We start from the raw sequence: 26590 nt of genomic DNA, 5'->3' as shown, positions 1-26590 counted from the left end.
AGCAATAAAGCGTCAATAAAGATTAGGAGTGTTAAATCTGAAACCTGTTGGCCAACAAAAGGCTGTAAGCTGAGCTCAGCAGAACCAGCGGGGCTCCCCGGCCCACTGACCCACTGTCCGACTGATCCACTTTTAACTGCACCTCCTCCTTATGTCACTCAGCGAAGCTCCCCTCCCTTTGCTTCCCTTCGCACGCCATACTGCGACACCTTGAAGGCAGTAAACCTCAGAGCGCTACAGTGACAAGCTGGAGAATCACCTCCTGGGTTTAGATGCACATTTACAGTAAAGATAAAACACAAAATAGGCACACAAAAGGGCCTAATAACGCATGCAAACAAGGAGATCCAGTGACGTGTGAGAAAAGGCGTCTTAAGTCAAGAGTTTGTGTTTTCCATCATAAGACAGATGCATGTAACACTGCTGAGGAGGCTTACACTAAACCCATCAAGGATATTTAACCCTCGTGTCGTCCTGTGGATCAAAATCGACCCGTTTTAAAATTTGAAAATGTGTGTGTGTGTGTGGGGGGGGGGGGAATTCACAGTGAAACTTCTGATGTTGACATTTTCAACATTTTTGGGAAATCTTTGAACATTTTTTGGTGGAAAAAGAATGTTACAAATGTTTCTTAAGAGCATTCACACAAAAAATCAACCAAAATCCAACATTTTTTTGTGAATGTTCTTAAAGAAAAAATTAGAAGTTTTACTGATATATATGTAATCACTTTAGATCTTTTTAGAATTTTTGGGAAGATTTTTACTCATTTTTTGAGAATTTTCTTGCCAAATTTGGGGGATTTTTTTAAAATAAAACTTTTCAGAGAAATTTTGAAGGAATTATTGGAATTTTTTTCGTGAAGGTTTTGCAAATTTTTAGAAATTTGGGGAATTTTTTTTTTGCTGAATTTTTTTTTGAATATTTTCAGACAAGGAAACATTTTTGGTGCCTGTAAATGAAGACGACAGGAGGGTTAACACTGATCTGTGAGGCTCTAACCTGCAGCCTGACTTTGGCCAAAATGATGCTTCTGTGTGGGTAAGGCATTGTTTTCCTCCCTTGTAGGTGATGGATTACTCCATCCATGTTTCTGCCTGGGCGGCTGAAACTGTAATATAAATTTATTCCACAAGAAATCACACGTCGAACCGGAGCATTCACCGTTTCATACGGTTCTTTAGCTCCTGAATTTATGACCATCTATCACACTTACCAGAGCTATTCTCCAGCTTGTGTGTTAAGTCCTTCTTAAGTTCTTAGTTGCTTCTAGCTAAACTTGTGATTTAAGAGGATGACTTCACATCTTAAATCACCATTAAACACCTTTTCTTGCATCTGCTTGCTTTGGATTCAGGAGAAGCAACGTGGATTCTGTCCTCCACCATGCTTCACATCATGATGCTGCCACCACCATGCTTCACGTCATGATGGTGCCACCACCATGCTTCACATCATGATGCTGCCACCACCATGCTTCACATCATGATGCTGCCACCACCATGCTTCATGTCATGATGCTGCCACCACCATGCTTCATATCATGATGCTGCCACCACCATGCTTCACATCATGATGCTGCCACCACCATGCTTCATATCATGATGCTGCCACCACCATGCTTCATATCATGATGCCGCCAACACCGTGCTTCACAGTGGGGCTGGTGTGTTTGTGATATAGCATTTGTTGCCCAAATCATTAAGAAAATAGTTAGCATATGAACTGATATATCACTAATTGCATCCCTAAATTCATTTCTGCATAAAAATTTGCTAGTGCATACAGTAAAAGCACAAACTATGCCAAGTTTAAATGTATGAGGATCTGGTTTAACACGCTTCATGTGCTCATTGTCTATTCCCTCAAGTAACTGTCAGGAACAGATCATTAGCTGTTGTACTGGGACACCAGATGGGGATGGGGATGGGGTTGAAAGCATTTTGGGAAACCTAATAAATTTTTAAAGACATTTCTCAGCATGAAATTTGTGATTAAGGGAAAATTGCTGCATTTGATTACAGTTTTTAACATCCTGGCATTGACGTATTCCAACTTTTTGTGTTTGAGCCTTTTTTTTTTTTTTTTACAGAAATGTTTGGTAATGCCTATCCAAGTGTCTGTCTGAGGAGCGTAATTAATGCACACGAACAGGAAAGAAATCATTCATCATCCAGTGTGCCACGCATCCAAACATTTCGTTCGGGTTGAATCCAAAATCGTCCCTCAGGTGAGAAAACAAACGACGACCTGAGGAGGCCTGTGGGCTGATGGAGGATACAGGCTCATTAATCAGTGGCTGGAGGGTTCAGCAGTGAAGCTTTGACACTTCTGTAGGCTGCCGAGCTGCACGCTGCAGATACTGTTCACAAATGAGAGGAGGCATTATGCTGGGGAGGCCTTAATGTGGGTTGGGGGGCTGCAGAGTGATTGATAGTTCTTATGAAAGCAGCAGGAGGTGCTATTTTGGTTACAAAGGCAATTACCGAAGTTTGGATTTTACACTGAGGGAGAAAAACTCATAACAGTGGGATGTAAAAGGAGCGAAGATTGGTAGGAAGCAATAAAAGATTGATTTTTTTCAGCGTTTTACTCCCAGCTCCTATTTCACACATGACTCACTAATTTAACTGCATATAAAAGCAAAGAAGAACGCTCACGGCTTTAGCTTTTAAAGGAATTTTCTCACATTTTTAAAGCATTTCACATTTAATTAAAATCGAAAATTTGGATTTATTAAGAGTCGTAACTTTTTAAGGCTCAGGATGGAGGACAGGTCTCCTCATTTTAACTTTCCCAAAATGAATGAAATGATTAAAGACGGATTAATCAACATCTGCCTGCAGCTACAAGACACACTGCCATGTAATTAACATCAAATTTAGTTATCGACAGTAATCTGCTGCCTGAAGCTGACAACCTGTGAGCAGTTGGCGGTGAATCCCTCTGGAGAGTCTGAACCATAGGAGGTCCTCGTGGTGAAAATGAGTAAGATGTATGCGAGGACATGGGGCGAAATATGAATTCTCACAGGTAATTACGACCGCTCCGCTGGCTCCAGATGTTGTCGGGGATGCCGGAACAGCTGGTGTTTAGCTCTAATTGCCACGCCAGGCTTTTCAGCTCGCAGGTAAGTCTGGTGTTCTCTGTCCGTCTACTGAAACAGCTTGTCTGTGTCGCTTTCATTCTGCTGACATGACACCATTTTAAAGAGGGAATAAATGAACAAATACACTCAGACTCTGACTACTGTACTCAGTGGACCAGGAGAGGATGCAATTACAAACTTAATTTACGCTCGTAACTGTTTGCACACAATATGAACATGTCTGCAGCTCCAAAGTGTGCCAGTTGTCTCATTAAAACACAATAAAAATAGATGGAGATGTGGAAGTTAACTCATTGGCTGCCAGTTGTTTTCAGAGCAAAGAGCCCCCTACTGCCAGAGTTTTTAAGAATTTTGACAGATTTTTCAAGATCTACAGAATATCAAGTTTTAAGACTACATAGACATTGAAACTATCAAAAGAAAGTGTAGATTCTCTTCTTTCATCAGGAAGAAAAAATTTGTTTCTAGCTTTTTCGGTTCTAAAGTTATCGGCAGCAGAACATAGGGTCGTTTCAGCAAAAACACCTGTTTTTGACCAAAAAACAGAGATAACGAGCTTTTTGTACAGAGAGGCACATCAATCACTTTGATGCCAATATTTTTTGGTTTAGTGACATCCCACACAACTGAACAGTTGTTTACTTATATGAAACTACAAAAACAACTCGGAAAAAGCATTTTGAGGTCAACTTTTTAACCTTTTCTGAGCTAAATCATTTATTTACAAACAACACAAGTCAACATTTTGGTTCAGAACAATACATCTTACAAAATACAAAAAATCTATTTTTAGGTGTGTGTGTGTGTGTGTCTGTGTGTGTCTGTGTGCTCGCTCTAGACTCATCTGACGAAGCCGAGTCAGATGAGCTCAAGAGAGCGGTGGTGGCGAAACCGAAACCGAAAACTAGCGCGGCTTTGATCGCCAGCGGCTTTTGGCAACGGCACTTTTTGCTGTCGCCCCACCATGCTCACTGTCTTTGTCATTCTTTTGGCCCACCGCAACACTGTCACGTTCCAAAACTCCAGGATTTTCACCGACAAGCTCCGACAGACTATCCTGCAGCCCCCCCAGTCAAAAAACATGATTGACGTCTATAGACGTCATTGGCAGCGAATGAGTTAATTGTAAAGCGACATTAATTAAATTTTTACCACTAGGGGGCAGACAAACATACCATTAGATACAAAGCTCTGAATCATTTTTGCTCTTTTAACCTCAAAAGCCGTGAGCAGATCCAAAAGTCATGTTGTTTTTTTTTTAATAAAACTGTGAATTACATTCTGACAGTACTTAAACATATCATGAGACGTGTGAAGAATTAATCAAATCTAAGCTTAAATCTACGATATTTCATCAAAATCACTTTGTTCTACATATCTCATTTGAACATTTGTTAAAAATAAACCATTTGTACCTAATTCTGTAAAACAAAATAAGAAATAGAGCCAATCCTGAACACCTAAACGCACCTAAGAAGTCATTAGTGACTCAAAAAGGAAATTCAGGGACTTCTCGGTTGAACTGCAGGCTGTGTTTAGACAAAGCAGATAAAAGGCGACAAGAGAGATTTAGAGAAAAACAAAATATATTTGATCAATTAAATTCCACATGGTTCAAAAATGGCAAATAGAAGAGCAAGTTGTTGAAAGATCCATTCAGCATGGTGAAACACCTTTTTCGAGTCGATGTGCAGAGTAGTGTAAAAAAGAACACAAAAAGTTTGTAGAGGTTGTAAAAATATAAATAGGTCTAGTGACTAGACAAAAAAAGATTGCTCAAGAAAAGTATTTGACTAGACTTTAATCAGATAATTTTCTAGAGCAATCTTTTTTCCCCCCAGTATCGGTAATACTTGTGGGAACTTGTAAAAACGTCATTTTTTTGTAGAATAATAAAAGAAATTCCTGCTTTTTAAAAATGATTTATGGTTGCACAACTTTGGCATTCTGCACAAAAGACATTTCTGAGTTCTCTCTGCTTCTAGTTATGGTTGTGCAACTTGGGGTTGAAGAAATCAGTGCTAATGAGGAAACGTTGAGTTTTCTAATTACACTAAACAAATCACAGATCAGCAATAAGGCTGGGATTTAGTCAAAAGCAGTTCAATATGATCAATTAATGTCAATTCAAAGGTAGCCACACCCTAAAACATATGCAGGGTACAGTCATTTTCTTATAGACTTCCATACAATTTAACTTGTTTTTGCAACCGCAAGAGTCGCCCCCTGCTGGCTGTTAAATATAACGCAGGTTTAAGGTGTTTCTGCATTCCTGTCACTGTTCAGACCTGAAGGCTGCATCCATCTTTTATATACACTCTAGGACTTTACATGATTCCTCACTTCACATTTACAGCAAAAACGGTAACTTTTTAAGAGTGCACTCTTTTTTGTCTCATCAGAAAGAAATCATCTTCCTGTTTGGACATCCTGACCTGTTTCTTCAAAATCCTTCCCTTTAGGGTAAAAAAGAAAAGAGTTTAGAACAAATCATCCAGCTCGGTTTGAGAATAACTCTTCTCGCTGTGCTCACTGCTTTCTCTGGGTTTCCTCCTTAACAACCCAGCGGAGCCATAAATAGACAAATATTCCAGCTGACAGTGGGCGAGAGGCGGGTTACAGCCTGGACAGGCTGTCACTTCATCACAGGCATAACGCAGACAGACACACAGACAACCATTCACGCTCACGGACAATTTTTAATCACCAATTAATCCACCGTGGATGTGTGTGGACTGTGGGAGGAAAAACCCACACAGGCACCGGAGGAACAAAATCTTTATTGTGGATTTAAAGCAAGTTTAAATAAAACTTCCACCCAAACACATGAACAGGAAAGGAAAATACAAGGCATGTTCTGTACACAGCAGCAGCTTCTTCTACATTTATTCAGCTGTGATGCACCACTGACATTAAGAGCTAAAGTACCTGAGATACATAGAAATCACATAAAAGGCATCCAGGATTTATTCTGAACTTGGCAGAATGATCTTCTCCTATTATGTTATTTTGTCCTGGAGCAACCTTCAGAAGACATTAAAGCGTCAAATTAGTGTAGCTTGGGCTCAAAATAAAATAAAATAGAATAGTCTTGTAGAGCGGGTGAAAAAAAGAGTTAAAAATGATGTAATACTGTAGTCCTGTAAAACAAACAAACAATCAAAAAGGACACTGTAAAAATGATAGTAAATATCTGCAATATCTAGCATAAAATAGTTTTATAGTCACATGTTGTGAATGAACAGATTACAGCTTTTTTAAACATAGATTTCTGATGTAGATATAATTTTCAGTTTGAGTCCGTTATTTTACAATAAACATGTAAATTAATATTTGTTTTTGTCTTTTTATTAGATATTTTCAATCTAATAAAAGAAGGAAAATCTGCAAAAAAAATCCAACAACAACAACAACAACAAAAAGGTTAAAATAATTTTTTTTGGATCCTTAATATAATTTTTCTCTCAAATAGCAGCAAATATCTGTCAAAAGAATTAATATTTGTTTGCAGATTTAAGTATAGTAATGGGAGTGTTATTGTACTGTGAAATGTTGTAAAACAATGAATTATCATCTATAAAAATTCAAGTTTTTGTTTTATTTTATTTATTGTTTTTACTGTTTGGCTTGTTTTTAATGGGATAAGATGTGAATTAATATTTTTGCTGTAATTAAACTAATTATTAACTATAATTTGACAAAAGAAGAAAAATTTGTAATATAACAGTTTAAGGATTTTTCCAACCTTAATATACACAATTTTTCTTTTAAATAACAGCAAACATGTGATTTTTTTTATTTAAATATGTTTTTTTCTCTGTGATTGGATTAAATATTATCTGTAATTTAACATAACAGGGAAAACAACAATGTATTGTTAAAAAATTATAGTTAAAAGCTGTTTTAAAAATGTCATTTTTTGCAGTGTATCTTCAGCCCCTTGTTTGTTTAATGTGCTTTACTTTTTCCACTCGTTTGTTGTTGTCATTCTTGATTTTATCATCTTTTCTAACTATATATTGGTGCACCTTTTTAACCGGGACTCCCTCAAAGAAGAGATTTTAACTTTAAAGGGGTTCCTGGTTTACTAAAATAAATGAATGTTGTGCTTCATATTCACCGCTGACTGTGTGTCACTCAGACTGGATTTCAGGCTGCAGTGGACGACAGAATGAATATAAAGCAGCCGTGGGAGGAACTGGAACTGAACTGGTTATTGCTTGTTTGTGTAGAGGTGGAATAGCTTTAATTTCCACTGTCGATAAATGCACATAAGATCGATTATTGGCTTATATTACTCTAAATTCCGACACAAAACTTATTTTCAGTATATGAAATTCAAAAGACTGAACCCACAGAGACATATTTATTTTCTCCGTGTTATAGTTTCTGTTGTTTATCCAGTTCCCTGAGTGTCTGAGTGGATTATTTGAATCATGTCAGTGACTCATTTAATCAGGCAAAGTGTAATAATGATGGAAAACGTTGTTTATGTTGTTTCAGTGCATCAAAACCACTAAAATAAATGTCAGTTCAACAAGTCAGATGTCGTCCATGTGACTGAGGCTCCTCGTGTTCCAACACTGGTGTGGGCATATTAAAAACAGCAGATAAAACTGCATTATAACTGAAAATAATGACTGAGAGAGAAGTTTAAAGCATGCTAATGCTCTCTAACACATCCCTGGGTTTGCTTAGTGGATTTGCTGGTTTCAAAAAGTCAAAAAAATTGTGAGACGGATAGTTAGAGCCATGATGAGAGCTACTGAAACTGAAGTATTTTGACTGGTGGGACTAAATAGTCTCCATCTGTTTTAAGAATGTCACAGTATTACGGTCTAACAGTAACTGGCATCATCTTAATGCAACAAAGGCTGTCTCATTTCAAATGCTGTAAACCCTGAAAGGATCCATCTGCTGGTACACCATGGAATCCTTAGAATATCACAGAACTTTTAAATCTAAGTGCTGGGTTTTAACTTACTAAAATATCTAACATTAAAATTATTAAAATGGATGTAAAAAACTTTAAAAATTTGAAATTTTGTTAAAATATTTGACATTAGTGACCTGAACTGCTGCAACTCAGCTATTCACATATTTTACTAATCAAATCTTTAAATCCTTTGAAGTACAAAGTTACAGAAAGTAGAAATGCTAAAATCAACAACTGGAATAAACTACAAGGACCTCAGCTTTGTACTTATATACAGAATAAATATCCTTTGTTTCATTCAGCATGAAATTACACTGCCAAAGGTCAGTGACATTACCCGTATGGGTGTTAACTAAATAACTAATGTTTAATGCTCCTGAACAAAGCAAAAAAAATCTGTTTATTATCCTTTCCCAGTCTTTGATATATCTGAATTGGGACACAGTTAAATGTATCACCAACAAAGTTTAGAACGTCTGGAAAGAACAATGTCCCGTCTTTCAGAGAGACATGATAGAAACTAAACTTAAAAACAAAACTAGAAAAGCACTCAGAGAGTGCAGACCTCCGCCAAGGACAGAGAGGAAAACAGGAAACCCATGCAGTAAAGGATCATGAGCTGGAATCAAACCTGCATCTCTGACACAATCACCTTCTTAACCAGCTGAGCTATCTGGACACCTTGCTCCAAGTTGTTGGATAACATACTAACCTATGATGTTTTTGTCATATTTTGGACCACATACTAAAACATACTAAAAAAATTCAAAGTGATCCAGAATCCAGGATCCTTTCCGGATTGCCACCAAAATTAAATCAGCTCTTCCTCTTACCATAGTCTACATCCCCTCAAAATTTCATGTGAATCTGCCCAGGCGTTTTTGAGTTATCTTGCTAACAGACAGACAGACAGACAGACACACAAATGCCGGGTCTCACATAACCTCCTTGGCGGAGGTAATGAATAATCCAGATGAAAACACAAGTAGAATTTGCAGAGCATCACCAGAAAAAGAGCAAAAAACACAGAGAATTGTGCAGAGAATAAATTCAAGCCTAATACTGTAAATACTACATATTTCTAAAATCAGGCACAATGAGTTAAAATGAACAGAAACAGAAATATAAGTTGTGTAATTTCATATAGAGTTTTGCCTGCTCAAATTTGCAGAGCATCATCAGAAAAAGAGAAAAAAAAAACACATTTAGATTGGATACCTCTGCAAATTGACGCTCAACTGTGTTGTAGAGCGCAGAGAATTTACTATTTCATCTCATCTCCTGCTTCTCATTAAAGATCACTGAAGCTTCAGGTTGCAACACATCAATTTTAAGCTAAGGTGACAGGATTGCAGATACATATGATGTTTGAAGACAGAAAGTAAGCAGGAAACCCCAGAGATTGCAGAGTGTAGTGTGCTGCAGAGTGTTGGAGAGGCTGATGCTGATCCTCCCACGCTGCACCACTTCGCACTCGTCACTCTCGAAAACCTTGAAATTACTGGAATCCATCAGGCGTCACGTGGACGTTCTCAGAGAGCCGTAGCTCATAAAACAGAGCGCTGATGGCCTTTGCTTCCACGCAGAGATACAGCAGTAAGTAACCCAGAAACGGGAGGAAAATAGAGACAATTATGGCTGTTAGAAGAAGAGAATCTCCACCTGTTGGAGCCAAAGAGCTGCACTTAATCATCCTTCTTTTACATTTACCATCACACCGAAGTCACATGAGAAAGACAGAGGAAAGGCAAATGGAAGTTAAATTCATCCAGTCAACAATGCAGCAGTACGTATTAAAAATGGATCAAATTACTGCATGTTTTTTAGAAAAGCTAATACAAACCCACAGGGAATTATGGAGAATCATTTAACAGTCTATAGTTTTAATATTATGGTTCAGTCTCTGCACTGTAAAAAATACAAACAAGAAAACAGTATAAATTTATTACTAATTTACACACAAAAAAAATCATAGTCCAAAAGGGCAGCAAATTTACAAAAATCGACTCTGAATTTACATGTGCAATGTAAAATTCTGTTTTTAAAAATGGTGATTCTATCCAACCATGCAACTGGATTTAAAAACAAAGACATTATAAATATATTTTTAAGTGTAAAAATTCATTTGTAAATTTATTACAATTTCACACAAAAAATCCTGTTAATTTAAAGGATGAATCTGATCAAGTCAAGCTTAATACTATAAATATGTATTTTCCTTTTTGCTCCTTTATCTGTATTTACTGTGGTGGTAACTCTGTTCTTTTAGCAAAGACTGAAAATCAAACCTCCTGGATGAACAAAGTAGATGCAGCTTGGCTCAGAAACAGTGAACAGAGGAGCGAGTTGTTGGAGATTCATTCAGCACGGTGAAACATTGTAGTACAGCTGACTGAAAACTGTCCAAAATGACTGAAATTGGTCATTTTAAACATATTTTGAGTCTTTCTGAAATAGTTTCAGGTAATTTTACATCGTTTTTGGTGCATTTTGAAGAATTTTTGAGTTGTTTTGGGCAATTTTGTGTTACTTTACTGAGAGTGAGAGGAACATGAAAGCTCCTGGATGAATAAAACAAATGCAGCATGGCTCAGAAACAGTGAATAGAGAAGAAACTGAGTTCCCTCTCTGTGATTAATAAAATATGTCTTTTCTATTCCATGTCTCCTCAACCTCTATAATTGAAGCTGTTTGCTGATGCGCTGCTACAATAATCACATGGATGGATTTTATTTATTCATTTTCTTACAGTCATGAGCATACATTAGTATTCACTGGATTCATATCTTATTTTATTGAACATTTTGTGTTGGATCTGCAGCATTAGTACTGACACATTATTTTTTTATTTATTTTTTTGCTGCTTTGGTACCACAAACTGAATCCGAAGTTTGTTTTATCTTCTTGCTAAATGCCAAATATCATCCAGCCCTGAGTGAAAGTGAACGAAAACCAGTGTGACCTCTTGTTAAAATACACAGACGGATGTAAACTATGGTTTTCTGAAAGAAAGTGTTCAAAGAGAAACATTTTTCAAGGACTCCAACCACATTCATGTCTCCAAACCGCATCTACAGGCTGCACTGTGGCAGAGCTGTTACTATGGCAACAATCAGCCTCTGGCCAGCTATCAACAGTTTAATCAACAGCAAATTAAATGTAAAATTAGAAAAATCTTCCACGGCCCAGTGTGTGTCGCATCACGGCGTCCTTCAGGCGAACTCTTCCCTCTGAAAGCTCCATTAAAGGCGTTAAAACAGGAACTCAGCTGCATTTTAGCAGCAAACTGCAGCAGAGTTTAAGTCAACGCTACAACTCCCCTGTTCTCCACTTATTTTCCTTGTTGCCACATCGAGTTAAAAGACGACCGTGGAGTGTTTTGTGCCATAAGTGGAGCAGAGCTGATGGCTGGAGAAAAGAGGGGCGACGGTCGGGGCACAAAAGGATGTCATCTGGAGGGTATTTTTAGAGCGTGAGGTGCACTGATAACCGGCTGCAATCTGCCTGCAGGTTTCCCAGCAATAATAACTGCTCTCATTCTGAACGTTCACTCAGAGCGGCGTCCTCTTGTGCAGAAACACTCCACAAACTCACATGCGAGGCCACGTGCTCAAAGGGATGGAGCTAAGTGAGCAGCAAAGCAAATTCAAGCTGTCAGTCTGCTGAAAGAAGGGACAGATTTGTGTGCAGAACATGTTTGTCGGCAAACTTCTGCTCTTCTTCTGCCATTGTTTGCTAAAGCAGCTTCAGCAGAAGTTCACTGAGATTTGCAGTAAGTTTTCTTTGCAGGGTGAGAAAAGTTGACTAGTAACAGAAGAAAAAAAACACATTTATCCTGCTCAGAGTTATGCATATTATTGTAAATGTTCCTCTACTCAAGCATTTCTGAAGCTAATTATGCAAACAAACAAGATAATATGAGCATTTGGTCGGACTGGTGGTCAGAGCTGCTATTGGTGGTTGGAAATGCAGACAAAGTTTCATTTCACTGATTGTTTTCTAAGTTTACTTCAATGCAGTGCTCACAAAATGATGTGTGCAAGAGAGCCTTTGGGTTGAAGTGGCTGCAACAAAGGATGCTTTGGACGCTCAGATGTGATGAAATTATGACGCGAACTTGCAAACTGTTTCAAAGTCGCCGGCTTCTACGGGACATTTGTGCATTTGGCAGTTTGGGTTAGTCTGACATCACTTTAAAGGCAGCGTCTAACAGGATTCCACTTCACCTTCAAGTCAGATCAAATGAATTTTACATGCGACAGATGAAAAATGCAAAACACTTGGATGTTGCAGCTTTTGAAGACGCCAACTAAAGGGCAGTCGTTATTTTTCATTTTTGTTTTTACTAGATGAATGCATTTATCTGATTCTCAGCTTATGCCTTGTATATTCTTTCCTTACATTTCCTCTACTACAGCTTCAATATACACAGACAATTAGTGTAATTAGTTAATTTATTCATTAATTCATTGCAGTCTTTGATCCCATTTTTAATAAGAAACCCTCTATAAATGATCAATAATAAGATATTTGTTGTCATTCATCCTTCTTTGTTGGTAATAATGGATTTTAAAATGCTGGCAATTCTTAAAAAATAATAACAAAAATATTATTATTGTTACATCTAGAGTTCTTTGCAATCCCCAGGTGACAAAGTGTTTCACAAGACAGTGAAAATAAAACAGAAAAGTTTGTAAAATCATCAGGTTTTAAAGATAAAAACGCAATAAATTCAATGTTATTGACATAAGGGTTGGGGTTCCAGATTATCTGCAGCCCAAATAAATGTCTTCATGAACTTAAATGTTATAAAGCAAGAGTAAATATTTATTTCCCATTAATACTTTAATTAGAGCTTATATTTCATGAGAGTTGCCTCACAAGAAAGGCTCAATTCAAATTCACTCATTAGGGATTTCATATTCCTCTCTGGGTTATTTTAGGGACAATAGCACCACCTGCTGGTAATATCAATACATACAAAATGTATATGAAATATTTTACAGCAGTGACAGTTTGGCAGTATTTTATGAGAAAAGAGAAAAAAGAAAAATCAACCCAATTTAATGCAGATGTTTGCTATTTTGATCGTAATAAAAGCATCATGTTTATATACTTAAATATGCTAAGGTAATTCGTATTGTTAAAGACATGAAATGCAAAGAAAACCTTAAAGTCTCCAGGTGTTTCCATTGTTAGTACATTTATCCTGGTATGAAATTATAATATTAATAACTTTATTAATACAGTATTTACTAAACAACAGGTTGACAAAGTGGTTTGAGAGACCACGCAAAAGCAGAATAATTTAAAACATTCAGAGATGTACAAGAATTGGTATTTTTCTACTTAGAGAAGAACGATGCAAACATAGATTTTAAAAAATCTGTACAATGTCAGTATTTCTAGTCATGGAAGAATCTGTGCAATATCCACATACTGAATAATATTATTTGTGCATAATTTGAGTATTTTTGTTTATTTTTTTATTTATTTATTGATGTTTGGGTTGTAGATTAAACAAAAAAGAGAGAAAAACTCAAGAAAAACTCAGAGAAGAGACAATTTCAAGATCTTATTTTATTGTGTAAAAAGAGTAAAATAATTAGAAATGTAGTGTGTGATTATTATTTTTGACTCTATCTACTAACCTACTTAATATCCAGCCTGCCGGAAACTCATAAGTAGAAGAAGAACCCACTTAATGCAACACCAGAAAAAGTATTTTTAAAATGCAGTTATGGGGTTTGATTATTGTTTGATTTATTTATTTATACTTGTTTTAGTGTATAGAGGTATATAGATTTTTATTTTTAATTTTTCTTTCTTTTTAAAATTTTTAATAATTTTTTTAAATCTTTTTTTTTTTTACTGTAAGTCTGCCTCCAGCTGACTCGGACGTTAATGAGGCGCACAGCGGAAGTGAGCGACTCAGTCATGGCGTGTTTGCTAGCTAGCGGCGGCACAGCAATGTTTTCTTTACCTCGACGAGCCGGACACCGCTCATGGATGCGCTTTTTGCTGCTGGGGATTTATCTATCGTCGGTCTCGGCCAAGCCGGACAGCCTGAGAGAAGTGACGGACGGGAACTGGGAGGACATCCTGACGGGAGAGTGGATGATTGAATTGTCAGTGACCTGCTAACGTCCACTGCTAACGGCTAACCAGCTAGATAGCTTGACAGTTTCATTTCCAGCTCGTATATAAACAAAACGTGATTTTAACACCTGAATCCGTTTAGACGTGAATATTCCGACTTATCCGATTATTATCTTGTCTGCTTTAAAGTTGTGAACACGTGTAAGCTACGTTAACACCTGCCATCTTTAGCTCAGCACACTTGTATGCTAGCTAGTTTGCTAACTAATATGCTATTAAAGTACACTAGCAGTTTTGAATGCTCATTTTCGCGTGCTCTTTATTTGGGTCGTGTTCACTTGTGAAACTTTGTCCCCCTCCCTCCTCAGCTACGCTCCCTGGTGTCCGGCGTGTCAGCAGCTGCAGCCGGTGTGGAAGGAGTTTGCGGACTGGGGGGAGGACATGGGGGTCAATATAGCCAAGGTGGACGTGACAGAGCAGCCCGGTAAGCCTGGATGAGCCCTGTTTCCCAACAGCATACCACACTGTGACTTGTGCATACATGCATATCCTCCAGTTAATGGTTTCCATACTGAACAGGGGTGCACCCAGAGCATTTCCTTAGCTGGGGCCAGAACTGAACTGCAAGAATTCAGCATTGTTGTAGAATAGAGGCGAGCTCTACTCTTGTAATGCTAAAATCGAAGCAGGTTTTGAGTATTAATTTTCTTGGCACATGTGCAGATCCCACAATCCATACATAGACTTCTTCAGATTGAATGGTAGCATCTGTTATTATACTGTCACATCATTATGTAAGGCCAGACAGTTAGGAGCTTATGCCAATGACCAGTTTTAATCTGGTGTTTTGATTTCAACACATTTTGATACAAAGATTGTTGGTTAGACAAGTTGTCTCAAAAGTCCCTTCAGTGTAGAAGAGCTTCACAGAAACAGAAGTAGCATGTGGACTCTTTAAATATTATTCAGTGCGACACATTATAAACCAAAACTTGAAAAATTACGTCTTCGGAAAATCAAAAAAGATCCTCATGTGCTTGAACAAAGCATCTCTTTTGACAGTTTATTCTGCTGTACTGTGTGTTTGTGTTCTTTCTCCAGTCTTCTGCAAAAATGTTAATATTAATGTGAGCCTGTTACTGTTTAAACGTAATTATTGAGCCCGTCTGCAGAGTCTGAAGGTCTTTTCAGTTTAGTTCTGAGTCACAATGTTGCTTCCTGAACACTGACACTAACTCGTCTCCTCTCTCTTCAAGGTCTGAGTGGACGATTCATCATCACATCACTTCCTACTATTTATCAGTAAGTTTCTGGTTATTTTGTGGTTTTCATTTCTTCCTCTTTCGAGTGTGTTAACGCCGCTGTTCACGGTCTTTAAAGGAGATCCTGTTTCACGAGGTTTAGAATCAATCTATTCTAAGCTGAATGATTTCCTCTGCTGCTCTCAAGTCTGTGTGAGCTGGAGCCATTAAAAGGACACTTTGTCCCAATAAATGACTTAAATTAATTGGATTTTTTTGGTTCGTTTATTGGCTCATGGTCTTAGTAGTATCTTAGTCATCACTGATAACAAAAAAACACTCTTAGTTCTAATAGAAAGCGACCTTTTGAATGTGGTTTTGGTTTGCTTTTTCATGAAGATTACGACTGCATACTGTCCAAAATAATCTTTTATGCTAATATGTGTCATGCAGTCAAATTAAACGCTGCATTGTGGAGTAAATTTCTTCATTTTATCTCATTGCCACTGGAGCTTTCTTGTTTTGGGGGGTTTCCACTAGGCTTTAACTGTCACCGTCAGGAGGCTAAAAGCAGCTAAATACAGGGGGTCCTCCACTTATGTCTGAGGGTCTGTTCCTACGGTTTGTCATAAGTCGATTTTCGCCATAAGTTGGAACTCCAGTGAAAAAGCTAAACAAAGCTGTTACGTTCATCACGTTATCAATTCTTCGGAAATGAGCTGAATACCATTGACTTTAATGCATGTATGAGTCCACTCCGCTTGTCAACTAGATCCATGTAATGCCGTAGGTAGATGACGTCGTAAACCGAGAACCGACTGTGGGCACTTTTTTTAAAAAATGATGTGTCAGTAAATGAGATGTTTGTAAAGCAAACTAAGTCTTTGTGCTTTTGTGTGTGTTTCAGCTGTAAGGACGGCGTCTTCCGGAAGTACCAGGGAGCTCGAAGCAAAGACGACTTCCTCAGCTTTGTCGATGAGCAGAAATGGAAAGCAGTGGAGCCGGTTTCCTCCTGGTTCGGGCCGTCCTCATTTTTGTGAGTTTTGAGCTTCAGCCAGATTAACGCTGTGTAATGACACATGAGCCTATTCTAACATTTTTTGGTGATGGTTTTTGTGCACATTTCTCCTCATTGATGCTTCAGTAAAGTAACACCGCATCACTGTTTTGCCCTTTTTGCTTTGAAATAACAGAAAATAACATCAGATGATTTGAAGTGAAACACACAAACAGCCTCTCTGGTCTCTACTGTGTTTTTTTGTGTGTTCAGGCTTTGTAGTGATGCTCCACTCTGACAAATCTGTGTAAAATGACATGCCGTCGTCTCCTCTTTTGGCAGAATGAATTCTATGTCCGCTTTGTTCAAGCTCTCCATGTTTATCCGGGTAAGTGAGGATTTCGCTGCAGGTTATTGTACACACACAGAATAAAGCGTTTGTTTCGCGTGGACGCTTTGTCCACGGTGAAATTGCTCTGAGCTGAAGCATCAAAAATCCAGTTTTACAGAATATAGAGTTACCACGGTAACGCAGAACAAAGTGCAGCAGACAATATGTGAGGTAGGACGGCGGGATAAACTTACAAAACCAACAGTCTGTCTCTCAGTGCTTTCACTTCCCTGCTCTTTCTGTGTGACTCATTGTCAAATCCACTGAACTCTAATGAAGAAGTCAGCCTTAAACAAGTAAAAAAGATAGAATTTCACTTTGGAAAAAAGCTCAAACCAACTAAAGCATCTGGCCTCAGTGTTGTTGTTTTTTTAATCAAATGATGCTAAAAACTTCTTTTTCACTTCTTTTAAAAAAAATATGGCGATACGAAGGGAGAGCTTTGGCAAGAAGCTGTTCCAACATGACTGAAGGGTGATTTGAAATTTCAAAATAAAGTTAACCTTGAACAACTTGTGATCCTTGGATATAGGAGTGTAACTCTGAGGAGTCGTGTGTGCTTAAACATATATATATATATCAGGTGTTCTACAGTTTCCTTTGTGAATGTTAATTTTTCTCTCCTCATGACTTCCTGTTCTCTGGTTTTAAAACAAAAAAAAGAAAAACATCTGTTTTGATTGTTGTTCACAAATCAATGAATGTCTCTCTCATCTCCTCGAACCCTTTTACTCTGAATCTGACGCAGCCCTGCCTTTATTTACTTTCATTTCCTCTCCTCTTTGACACCTTTGTTTTTTTTTTATTATTATAATTCCAGCGTCTCTCCCCGGTCTTGTGCATTTATGTTGTGATTGGTTAAGCTTTTTACATGTTTTTTGTTGATGTTTTTTTGTGTTTGTCACTGTTGTCATCTCATCCTCTTTTTTTATGTCTGTTTATAATGACGAGCATTAAGAAAACGTGTCGAGGTGAGACTGGTGGTCTCTCCACTTGTTTTGTTTCCAAAACACCTGTATGCGGAATAAATTACCAAAAAAAAAAGATGCTAAAAAAAGTAGGAAGTAGTGCTTTTTTTGGAGACTATTTGCACATTTCCTGCTCTAGTGAGTGGGAGGAGGAAGTATGTAGGATTAACTCAATAGTTCATAATAAAGAAACAGTGTGGCTCATTTAATAGCTTGTTTTAATAGTTATTGGTTAGGGGATCTCCATCACACAAAGGAGTGCAAAATATTAATATCCTTTAAAGTTGTAGTCTGATGATGGTGCCGGAGGTTTGCTGGTTTCCTCCGTCAAACACAATAGTCATAAGGAGAAATTAAAAAGATTGTATTCAACATTTAAAAAATAACTTTGTGCAAAAAATTCAATGTAAAATGCATCTTAAAATAGCATTTCCTATTTCAGTGACAGAAGTATTGCACAAATATTGACCAAACTGTCAAAAACGAACATTGTTTTAGGGGGTTATCCCTCATATTGTGATTTCATTGGCACCATAGATTCTTCTTCGTCTGACCCACAGAAAACCTTCCCAGGAATTAGTCTGATTCTTAGGCCCTGTCAGCATCTTCATTCCAAATCTGGACCAGATACAGCACCCAACCGTTGCTCTAAACCTGCACAGTTATTATGCACAATGCAAGAACACAAAAATACAGAAAGGCACATTCAGTCACATTTAATTCTTGGTAATGAATATTGGTCACCTGCTAACAGATACATGGAGAGATTTCAAAAACATTTCACAGTGCTGTGTGTAATTTTAAGCATACGTGAAACCTGAGCAATGTGTGAAAGTGTCGCTGTGGTTTCCAGCGTTGTCATAACTACATGACTGAGCAGCTGGGGATTCCTGTCTGGGGTTCATATGTGATCTTTGGCCTGACCACTCTGTTCTCCGGCCTGGCTCTGGGTCTGGTGAGTCGTTTCGCCACACTTTATGAAACTGCATTTCAGCTTTTCTTGTGTTCATCAGGTAATAAACAGGCTTTACCAATGATTTAATGGTTGCTGTTGGCTTTCTTCTGCAGCTACTGGTGTTCATCGCAGATTTTGTCTTCCCCTCAAGACGGTTTTCTTCTCCTGATTACTACCAGAGTGAGTTTCATGTTAGATTCTGCTGAACACTGCTTCACCAAGCTGCACATTTCAGTTTATATTATACACACAGATGCACTGCAGTGAAGTCAATAATGGCAAAATTCTGGCAGCAAAGGTGCCATAACATGTTAAAAAATGGTAAATAACTGTAATGTTCAGAAACTTTACAAAATGGTGAAAATAACATCAAATATCTTGAAAATAAAGATTGTCTTTAGATGATTCAGATTCCTTTAACAGACAGCCTGTAAATTACCACACATTTCCCTGATTTTACGAGATTTTATTTGTACTTTAACAAAACATTTTTAGTTGTTTTTTGCACATTTTTTTCTGTATTTGGGTCTTACAAGGTCAAAGGCACTTTGCCATCAAATACACACTTATTTTTCGTTTAAATAATGGTAAATATGCATAAAATAATGTGATTTTTTTGTTGCAGTCAACGTGTAACTTACTATTTTTTTTTCTGTGATTTTACTAGATATTAAGTATATTTCAATAAAACGGGGAACATCTGTAAACTGTAAGAAAATATTTGTAAAATGCTTTTTTTCCAGTAAAAATAGTAAATTTTCAGGGTCAAAAGAATTAACGTTTGTAAAGAGACTTGTTTTTACATACGTTTATGTTTTAAGACTTAGCTTGTAAAAGAAAACTTTTTCCTCTGTTAATCTGTAAAATAACAGTTAATTGTAAACAAAATTCCAATTAAAATCTAATTTAAAAAACTTTTTTTTTTTTACAATGTAGATTACAAATGTGCTTGTATTAGTTTTGCTTGTTTTTGTTTCATTAAAAAAGACTGGTTTTTCTAATTTTTTTTTTTTCTGCAGAGAAACAAACGATGGATCAGGCGAGGCTGATCCAGCAACAAGACGACGACCACGAGGCCGATGGAGAGGAGGACGACGACGAGGAGGAGGAAGATGACGACTCCGACGTGTGGAGAAGGCGGAGAGGGTCCCCGGAGGGCCGCCCAGAACCCAAGGGACAGGCTTTCCCTGACGAAGCTCTGAGGAAGAGGGTGGTGGGAAACCGCGAGGAGGAAGAGGACACTTAGAGATCCGGCGTGGAGCTTCTTCACTCCTTTCGATACGAGCGCCGTGGAGTCAGCGGAGTTGGAGGAGCCGTGGTCCTGAGCAGCAGCGTTTAGAGCAGGGAGTCCAAAAATCTTTCCTCTTCCTCTGGACCCCCCCACCCCCCAGAAACACCTCGCTTTGTTTTCCTTCCCGTCCCTCGATTTTAACCGGAGCACTTCAGACTCCCACCACCGCTCTGTCCTCCTGAGCAGCAGGCTCCACCTGGAAAAACAACAACAAAAAAGCACTCCTTGCACCTGTTTTCACTCGTGGAAAAAAACCGCCTGGCTGGGGTTTAGATAAGAAGTGGAGTACAGCTGGATTTTGCGATGCTGTTTATGCTATGCATTGTTTTTTTGTTTTTTTTTTAAAGTATGTGTGTTATTATATTTTTATCTCAGAATTACTATTATTCTGAAAACAGGCTTATGGTTTATGTCCTCCTCAGTTAATGCATACATTCAGGTGCTTACAAACCCTGACAGTTTAACGTTCACACACATTATACTTTGACTCTGTAAAGAAGAGAGGAGTGAAAACAGCTACAATGTTCATTTAGAAAGGTTTCAGTGCTGAGTGTCTTTATGCTGCACAGTGGGTTCTTGTTGCTACTTCACAATAAAAGCCACCCATTTTTTTGCAAATTGAATATTTTAAATGTGAAGCAGCAGCAGGAAATGTTCAGTAGGCATTAGCTGCAACTTAATACAGTTCTAGATCAGAATTACATGCTGACTGGCCACTTTATTAGGTACACCTGTGAAATTTAATGGAACAGATCCATCTTTAATTCTACTTTTACAGAGCTTCTACATGTTCAGTTTTTGCTGATGTCTAAAAAAACTCCACAATTTTGCATTGTTTATTATTGAAGTTACAGAAGATATAATTGACTGCTTTACAATAAAACAAGTTATTAATTCTTTGTCTCCCCCGATAACATACGAGGAGAGCAAAATATTGGAAACAAGTTTAATTGGGATGCAGTCCATACAAGCATGAGGTTGAATTGTCACGTTTTTGACAATTTCGAAAAAACAGTAAATGTAGAGGCTTTAAAAAAGCAGAATTTATGACAGGATTTGTGTATTTTATAGCATTAGATTTCACAAATGTACCTACTCAAGTGGCTGGTGAGTGTAAGTGAACTATGACATTATTTATGTCATGTATTTGAAGGCGGTTTAAATTTAGCCACATGCAGAAAAAATTTCTGTATAGTAAATATAGAAAATGTGGAATATAGATGCGTTAATTTATTACTTGCAGGAAAAATTGTGACTCCTGTATTGAATATCAATTGGATCGCTGTAAATTAAACTTTTTATATTCTGTGAATCCTCTCAGTACAGGTATGTGTGGGGCAGGAACCCCAGACACTAAATTTTGCTGAGCAGAAAAGTAGGCCACGTGTAGTTGATGCTACTCATTAAGAAAGGACCTATATTAACTCCAAATAAAAGGCCTGGTGAATGTCGTTCTGTAGATACCGTATGTTCCCACAATGTATCATCTGATAGTCAAACAACGTGACGTTTGGTTTACTTGGCTTACTTGGCTTACTTGGCTTACTTTTTCTGTTTCTAATGTTTACTTGTGATTCTCTAACTATTAGAATATGTTTACTTAAAGAACCCAGACATGCTGTTTCTACAGCACCGTATATGCATGCCGTAATGCAATTAAAAAGAGGAACAATGTGGAGGGACCCTGGTGGCATATCCGTCCCAACGTCGCTCTGCTTCACGGAGCAGCAAAGAGGACAAAAAGAGGCTCGATTTAGCCGACTGTCATTTTTATCCACTTTAAAAATGTCAAACACCTGAAGTTAATTTATCTGCATGAATGCCATTTTTTGTACACAAATTTCTCAGAGAGCATATGAACACTGGCACATTTAAGAACATTTACAACATCTGCTTCCATTTCATTTTTTAAGGCTAAAAAAGGAGCTGTGTGTGTGTGTCTGAGCAAACATTTCATTTCTGTTTTGATGAGGCTTCTAATGTCTTGCATTGACTTTGATTTATTTTTATATTGCTTTGTATCTCAAAAAAGCTAACTAATCTTCTCGGTTATGGTTTTTTCTTTTGTATCAAACCACTATTTATGGCTTGTAGCATTCTCTCTCTTTACCCTGAGCCAGCTGTGCTCCTTATTGTTTCTTTGAATAAACAGTTAACTCAGAAAACTGTCTCACTTTTATCATTTGTGTTGTTGCCAGTCATTAACCTACACACATTTAAACCTGTGAAAGAATATTTCGATTAGGTAAAATTGGGTTGAACAATTTGCGAAAGATGTTGATTTCATGTTGTACAAATACTACAATTGCCAATCTAATTTGTAAAGCTTCAGTTCACTATTTTTGTGTAGTAGAGTTAAAGCATCTGATGGATCATTGCCACATGACATACCTTCAAAATATTAACACGAATTTACAAAGCAAGTGTCAAAGAGTGAACACATTTTGTGAATGATGATGATAAAGAGGAGGAGGTCAGGAAGACAGACGAAGGTGAGACTGGAGAGAGTTGAGAACTTGTTTTAAACAGAAGCTAACAATGGCTCAACAATGTGCTATGAAAAATATGGTAGTTAGCTACACTCAAGTCTGCTTGATAAAACTGAGCAAAAAAAGTGTAAGTGTCTACAAACATATTGATGCAATTAGAATATAGCAAATTATGTAGCTTTATTTAAGTCAATAATTTTGCTAGATAGAGTTGCTACGAACTAGCTATTTTGGCTACTAGCTAGAGAAGTTTGCTACTAGCTAGCTCCTTTAGCCGCCAACTAGCTCCTTTAGCCGCCAGCTAGCTACTTTAGCCGCTAATTAGCTACTTTAGCTGCTAACTAGCTACTTTTGCCGTTAGCTAGCGACTTTCACGAACGAACGCGTACTTTGGAGCCAGTTAATTCGATTTAACATCCATGTCACCATGTAGGGAGGTCTTAGTTGTTATCAAAAAGAAATACACAGACTGAGTTCTGACAGAAATGGAGGTGCTGCTTCAGTGGACTCTGGCCTATTGTAACCCCTGTTATCGGGGGAACAGAACTCTTTTGGGTTCTGGAAATAAACATGTTTGGGTGGCAGCTTTTTCTGTTGTTTAACTTTAATGGCACCTTTATCTGGAAGACACTGGTCATCTGATCAATTATTTCTCATATATACACTCTCTCTCTCATATACACAGGATTTCATCGCCTGTTTAAAGGATTAATCCATGGAGTTGACAAGGATCCTTTTGACTTTGTGAGTTTCTAACTTATCCAGCATTACTTGTCTGGAAAACAGTGATTATCTGATCACTAATTTATCATATCTACTCTTTTTCTCACAGGATGCCATGACTTGTTTTAGGATTCATCACAGAGCAGTCATTTCAGGTATTTATCATGTTTTTATTGCTCTTAATCTTCTTACTCATTTTACAGTCCAGTGTTTTTAGATGAATTGAGTGCGATCAATTATGATGCGTTGGTCTCTGCCAAAATGCCACTGGCTTTTTTTTGTCCCAGTACTGCCCTGTCTCCTGAATTGTAGTATAGCAGAACTAAACTGAACAGAAATACTTTAGTAAACATACGTCTCAATTTCCTGTGCACAATATCACATATGGTGTAGTGGTAATATTACAAAGGAGACAAGAATTAGCTACTAAAGATGATCAAAATGAGGTTACTTTTTGTCAAATTCAGCCGTTTATTGGTATTAACCCTCGTGCTGTCCTGCGGGTCACAATTGACCTGTTTTAAACTTTGAAAATGTGGAAAAATAGATATTTTCACAGTGAAACTTTTTTTTGGTGGAATAAAGAAATGTTAAAAGTGTTTCTTAAGAACATTCACAAAAAAAAAAAGATAGATTTTTTTGTGAATGTTCTTAAAGAAAATATTAGAAGTTTTACTGATATGTCTGTAATCACATTAGATATTTTTAGGATTTTTTTTGGACATTTTTTACTCATTTAAAAAAAATTATTAGAACAATTTCTTGCCAAATCTGGAGGATTTTTTTAAATATGAAAGTTTTAAGGGAAATTTTGAAGGAATTATTGAAATTTTCTTCCTGAAGATTTTCAGAAATTTGGGGGATTTTTTTGCTGAATTTTTGGATTTTTTTCAGACAAGGAAACAATATTTTTTGGTGCCTGTAAATAAGGACAACAGGAGGGTTAATTAAGTATGTTCAAAGGACAACGTGTAAAATGTAATGATCCAGACTCATGAGAAACCGGACAAATATACACTCCAAATAAGTACATCTACTCTTGGTATTGTCTCATCGGTCAAAAACTGATTCTAAATAGAAAAAAGAAAATACAATGAGCTCCAGTCTTTGCCAGCAGATGTCACTCTTGCATTCATTTTGGATCGTATTAAAACCTCTGACGATATTCACCTCAAGGGTCACCAGTACGACAACACTGCATCTCAGGAAGTGGTTATAAGACATTAACAGTGGCACTTACTGCACGTTGTAGTAAATGTAAAGCTACAGCTCACATTTCCTCCTATTTGCTCCCCGGGGGCTTCCTGTTTCCTCCGTGGAGTCTCCTGAGTGGATTTAAGGAGGGGTTCGTCTAATCAGCGCTGTGATTGCAGCTGGAGCGGCGTTCTGCACACGCTCTGTTTAGCAGGGGTTAATCTCCTGGAAGGGAGGAGGAGGAGGAAGGTGTTTGATGGGATTCCCCCTGCTGCAGGCCCGCCGGGTGCTTCAGGTCGCCGTGTGCACAGCACACCGGGCAGATGCTTGATAAGAGCTGCTGCACACTCCACTGATCCCGGCTCTGATTTGTCGGCCGCATACACAGATTCCTCCACACTGGGCTCTGCTGTTTTACCGCTCTGCTATGTAAAGTGAAGGCAGATGGCATCGCTGCTGGTTTAGTGGTTTCTGTTCTTGTTCATTTAGCTCGCTCCGGTCCATATGCTTCTCCATCGTCCTTGTTTTCACTTTGCCAGTTAAGTGCCAAAGCCACGGCGGACAAACTGACACTGGATTCTGTGTAGTGGCATTACTGTGGTGTTACATTTGTAGGCAGGATGTTTAATTCTCCTGTTTTAGCCACGTTTATAGCAAGCCTCCGTCTGCTTTGCACACATTTATGGCCCCTTTTAAATGGATTCCACAAACTTTGTAAGACTTTTCATGTTGCATCACCACAAAGTTGGCATTTCTGGTTGAGAACAAATATCTTGACGAGAACTTTTTTTTTGACTTGTGGTACCAGTTGATCAGAGAAACAACAGTGTTTTCATCACAGCATCAAAATCATGTGGCATTTTAGTCACATTCTAGGCAAGTGCAATGTGAATTAACTGAAATGAACTTGAATACATATTGCTGCAACTTTTACTGCTGCTTGATTCGGAAAAGAAAACTCACATGGTTCTCATTTTTTGTGATTAATTTACAAGAGGAGTCTGATAGAACACAGCTTTTCTCAAATTTAAGGGTTCTTGTATACACAGAGTTTTATTTTTTAACTGCATTCACAGGACACTAAAATGACAGTACTGTTATGAAATGGATATTTTCTATAATTTTACTGTATTTTTTGGCACTTTAGCTGCTAAAATATGACCTTTTATATATATTTTTCCAGTGTTCCCTTGCTGCATCATAAACAGAGCTCTTTATCATTTTTTGTTGTTATTGTTGCTGTTTTATGATGCTCAGAGTCTAAAGTGTCTTACGTATGAGAAACCTGAAGGGAAAACTGCATGTGAAGGAGTTCAATCCACTGTACTGTGAAGGTGGAGTGATTGAAGCCTCAGTTTTATGGTGCTGAGCTGCAGTTAACAAGGTGAAATAAGTTCAGATGAGCGTTTGTGAAAATGTCAGCGGGCTTGTCAGATTTATTTGAGGCCCACAGGATGAAGATATTTCACGCCAAAGTGAAAAACAGCCTCATGACAGCCACGTCTGCTCAGACTCTCAATAAGAAAATCAGGTGCAGATCCGTAAAACCACAGTGTAAAAATAGAACTCTTTTATGTAAAATTGTACATCAGTAAAAGTACATAATTATTACTACAGACACTGAGGTGTTCCTGTTCCTTGTCCTCTTGTGATCATTCTTAGTTTCTCAGTCTCTTTATGGTATTTTTTTGTCTCTATGGTCGTTTTTCATCTCTTTTTGGTCAGTTTCCATCTTTGTTTAGTCCTTTAGCAACTCTATGTGGCTGTTTTATGTCTCTTTATGGTAATTTTGTGTGTCTTTGTGGTCATTTTGCATGTGTTTTCGGTCAGTTTAAATCTCTATTTGATCCTTTTGCAACTCTGTTTTGGCTATTTTATGTCTCTTAGTGGTAATTTTGCATCTCTTTTTGTCATTTAACATCTTTTTGGAGTCATTTTGTGTCTGTTTGTGGTCGTTTTGTGCCTCGTTTTGTGATTTTGTGTCTTTTCCTATCTATTTTTTTCCCATTTTGCATCTCCTTTTGGTCACTTTCCATCTCTAAGTGGTCAGTTTGGATCTCTTTTCGTTCATTTACCATGTCTTTGTGGTCCTTTTGCTTCTCTTGTTGGTCACTTTGTTTCTCCTTACGGTAATTTTGTCTGTTTTTATAGTCATTTTATTCCTCTTAATTATCACTTTGTGCCGCTTTATGGCCGT

The 26590-nt window shown here is 37.6% G+C and overlaps 1 protein-coding gene across 1 annotated transcript; it reads left to right on the top strand.

Annotated features, from left to right (window-relative positions):
- Nucleotides 1-13940: 13940 nt before the first annotated feature.
- On the top strand, nucleotides 13941-22152 carry tmx1 (thioredoxin-related transmembrane protein 1). The gene is made up of 8 exons (XM_022205620.2): nucleotides 13941-14173; nucleotides 14513-14628; nucleotides 15401-15446; nucleotides 16293-16421; nucleotides 16725-16770; nucleotides 18595-18696; nucleotides 18810-18876; nucleotides 19716-22152. Exons 1-8 carry the CDS (start codon nucleotides 13950-13952, stop codon nucleotides 19940-19942), a joined length of 957 nt encoding a protein of 318 aa, XP_022061312.2. The 5' UTR covers nucleotides 13941-13949; the 3' UTR covers nucleotides 19943-22152.
- Nucleotides 22153-26590: the final 4438 nt, after the last annotated feature.

Source organism: Acanthochromis polyacanthus, chromosome 1 (assembly GCF_021347895.1).
Source record: "Acanthochromis polyacanthus isolate Apoly-LR-REF ecotype Palm Island chromosome 1, KAUST_Apoly_ChrSc, whole genome shotgun sequence".
NCBI lineage: Eukaryota > Metazoa > Chordata > Actinopteri > Pomacentridae > Acanthochromis > Acanthochromis polyacanthus.
This window is presented reverse-complemented; position numbering and strand designations above follow the sequence as displayed.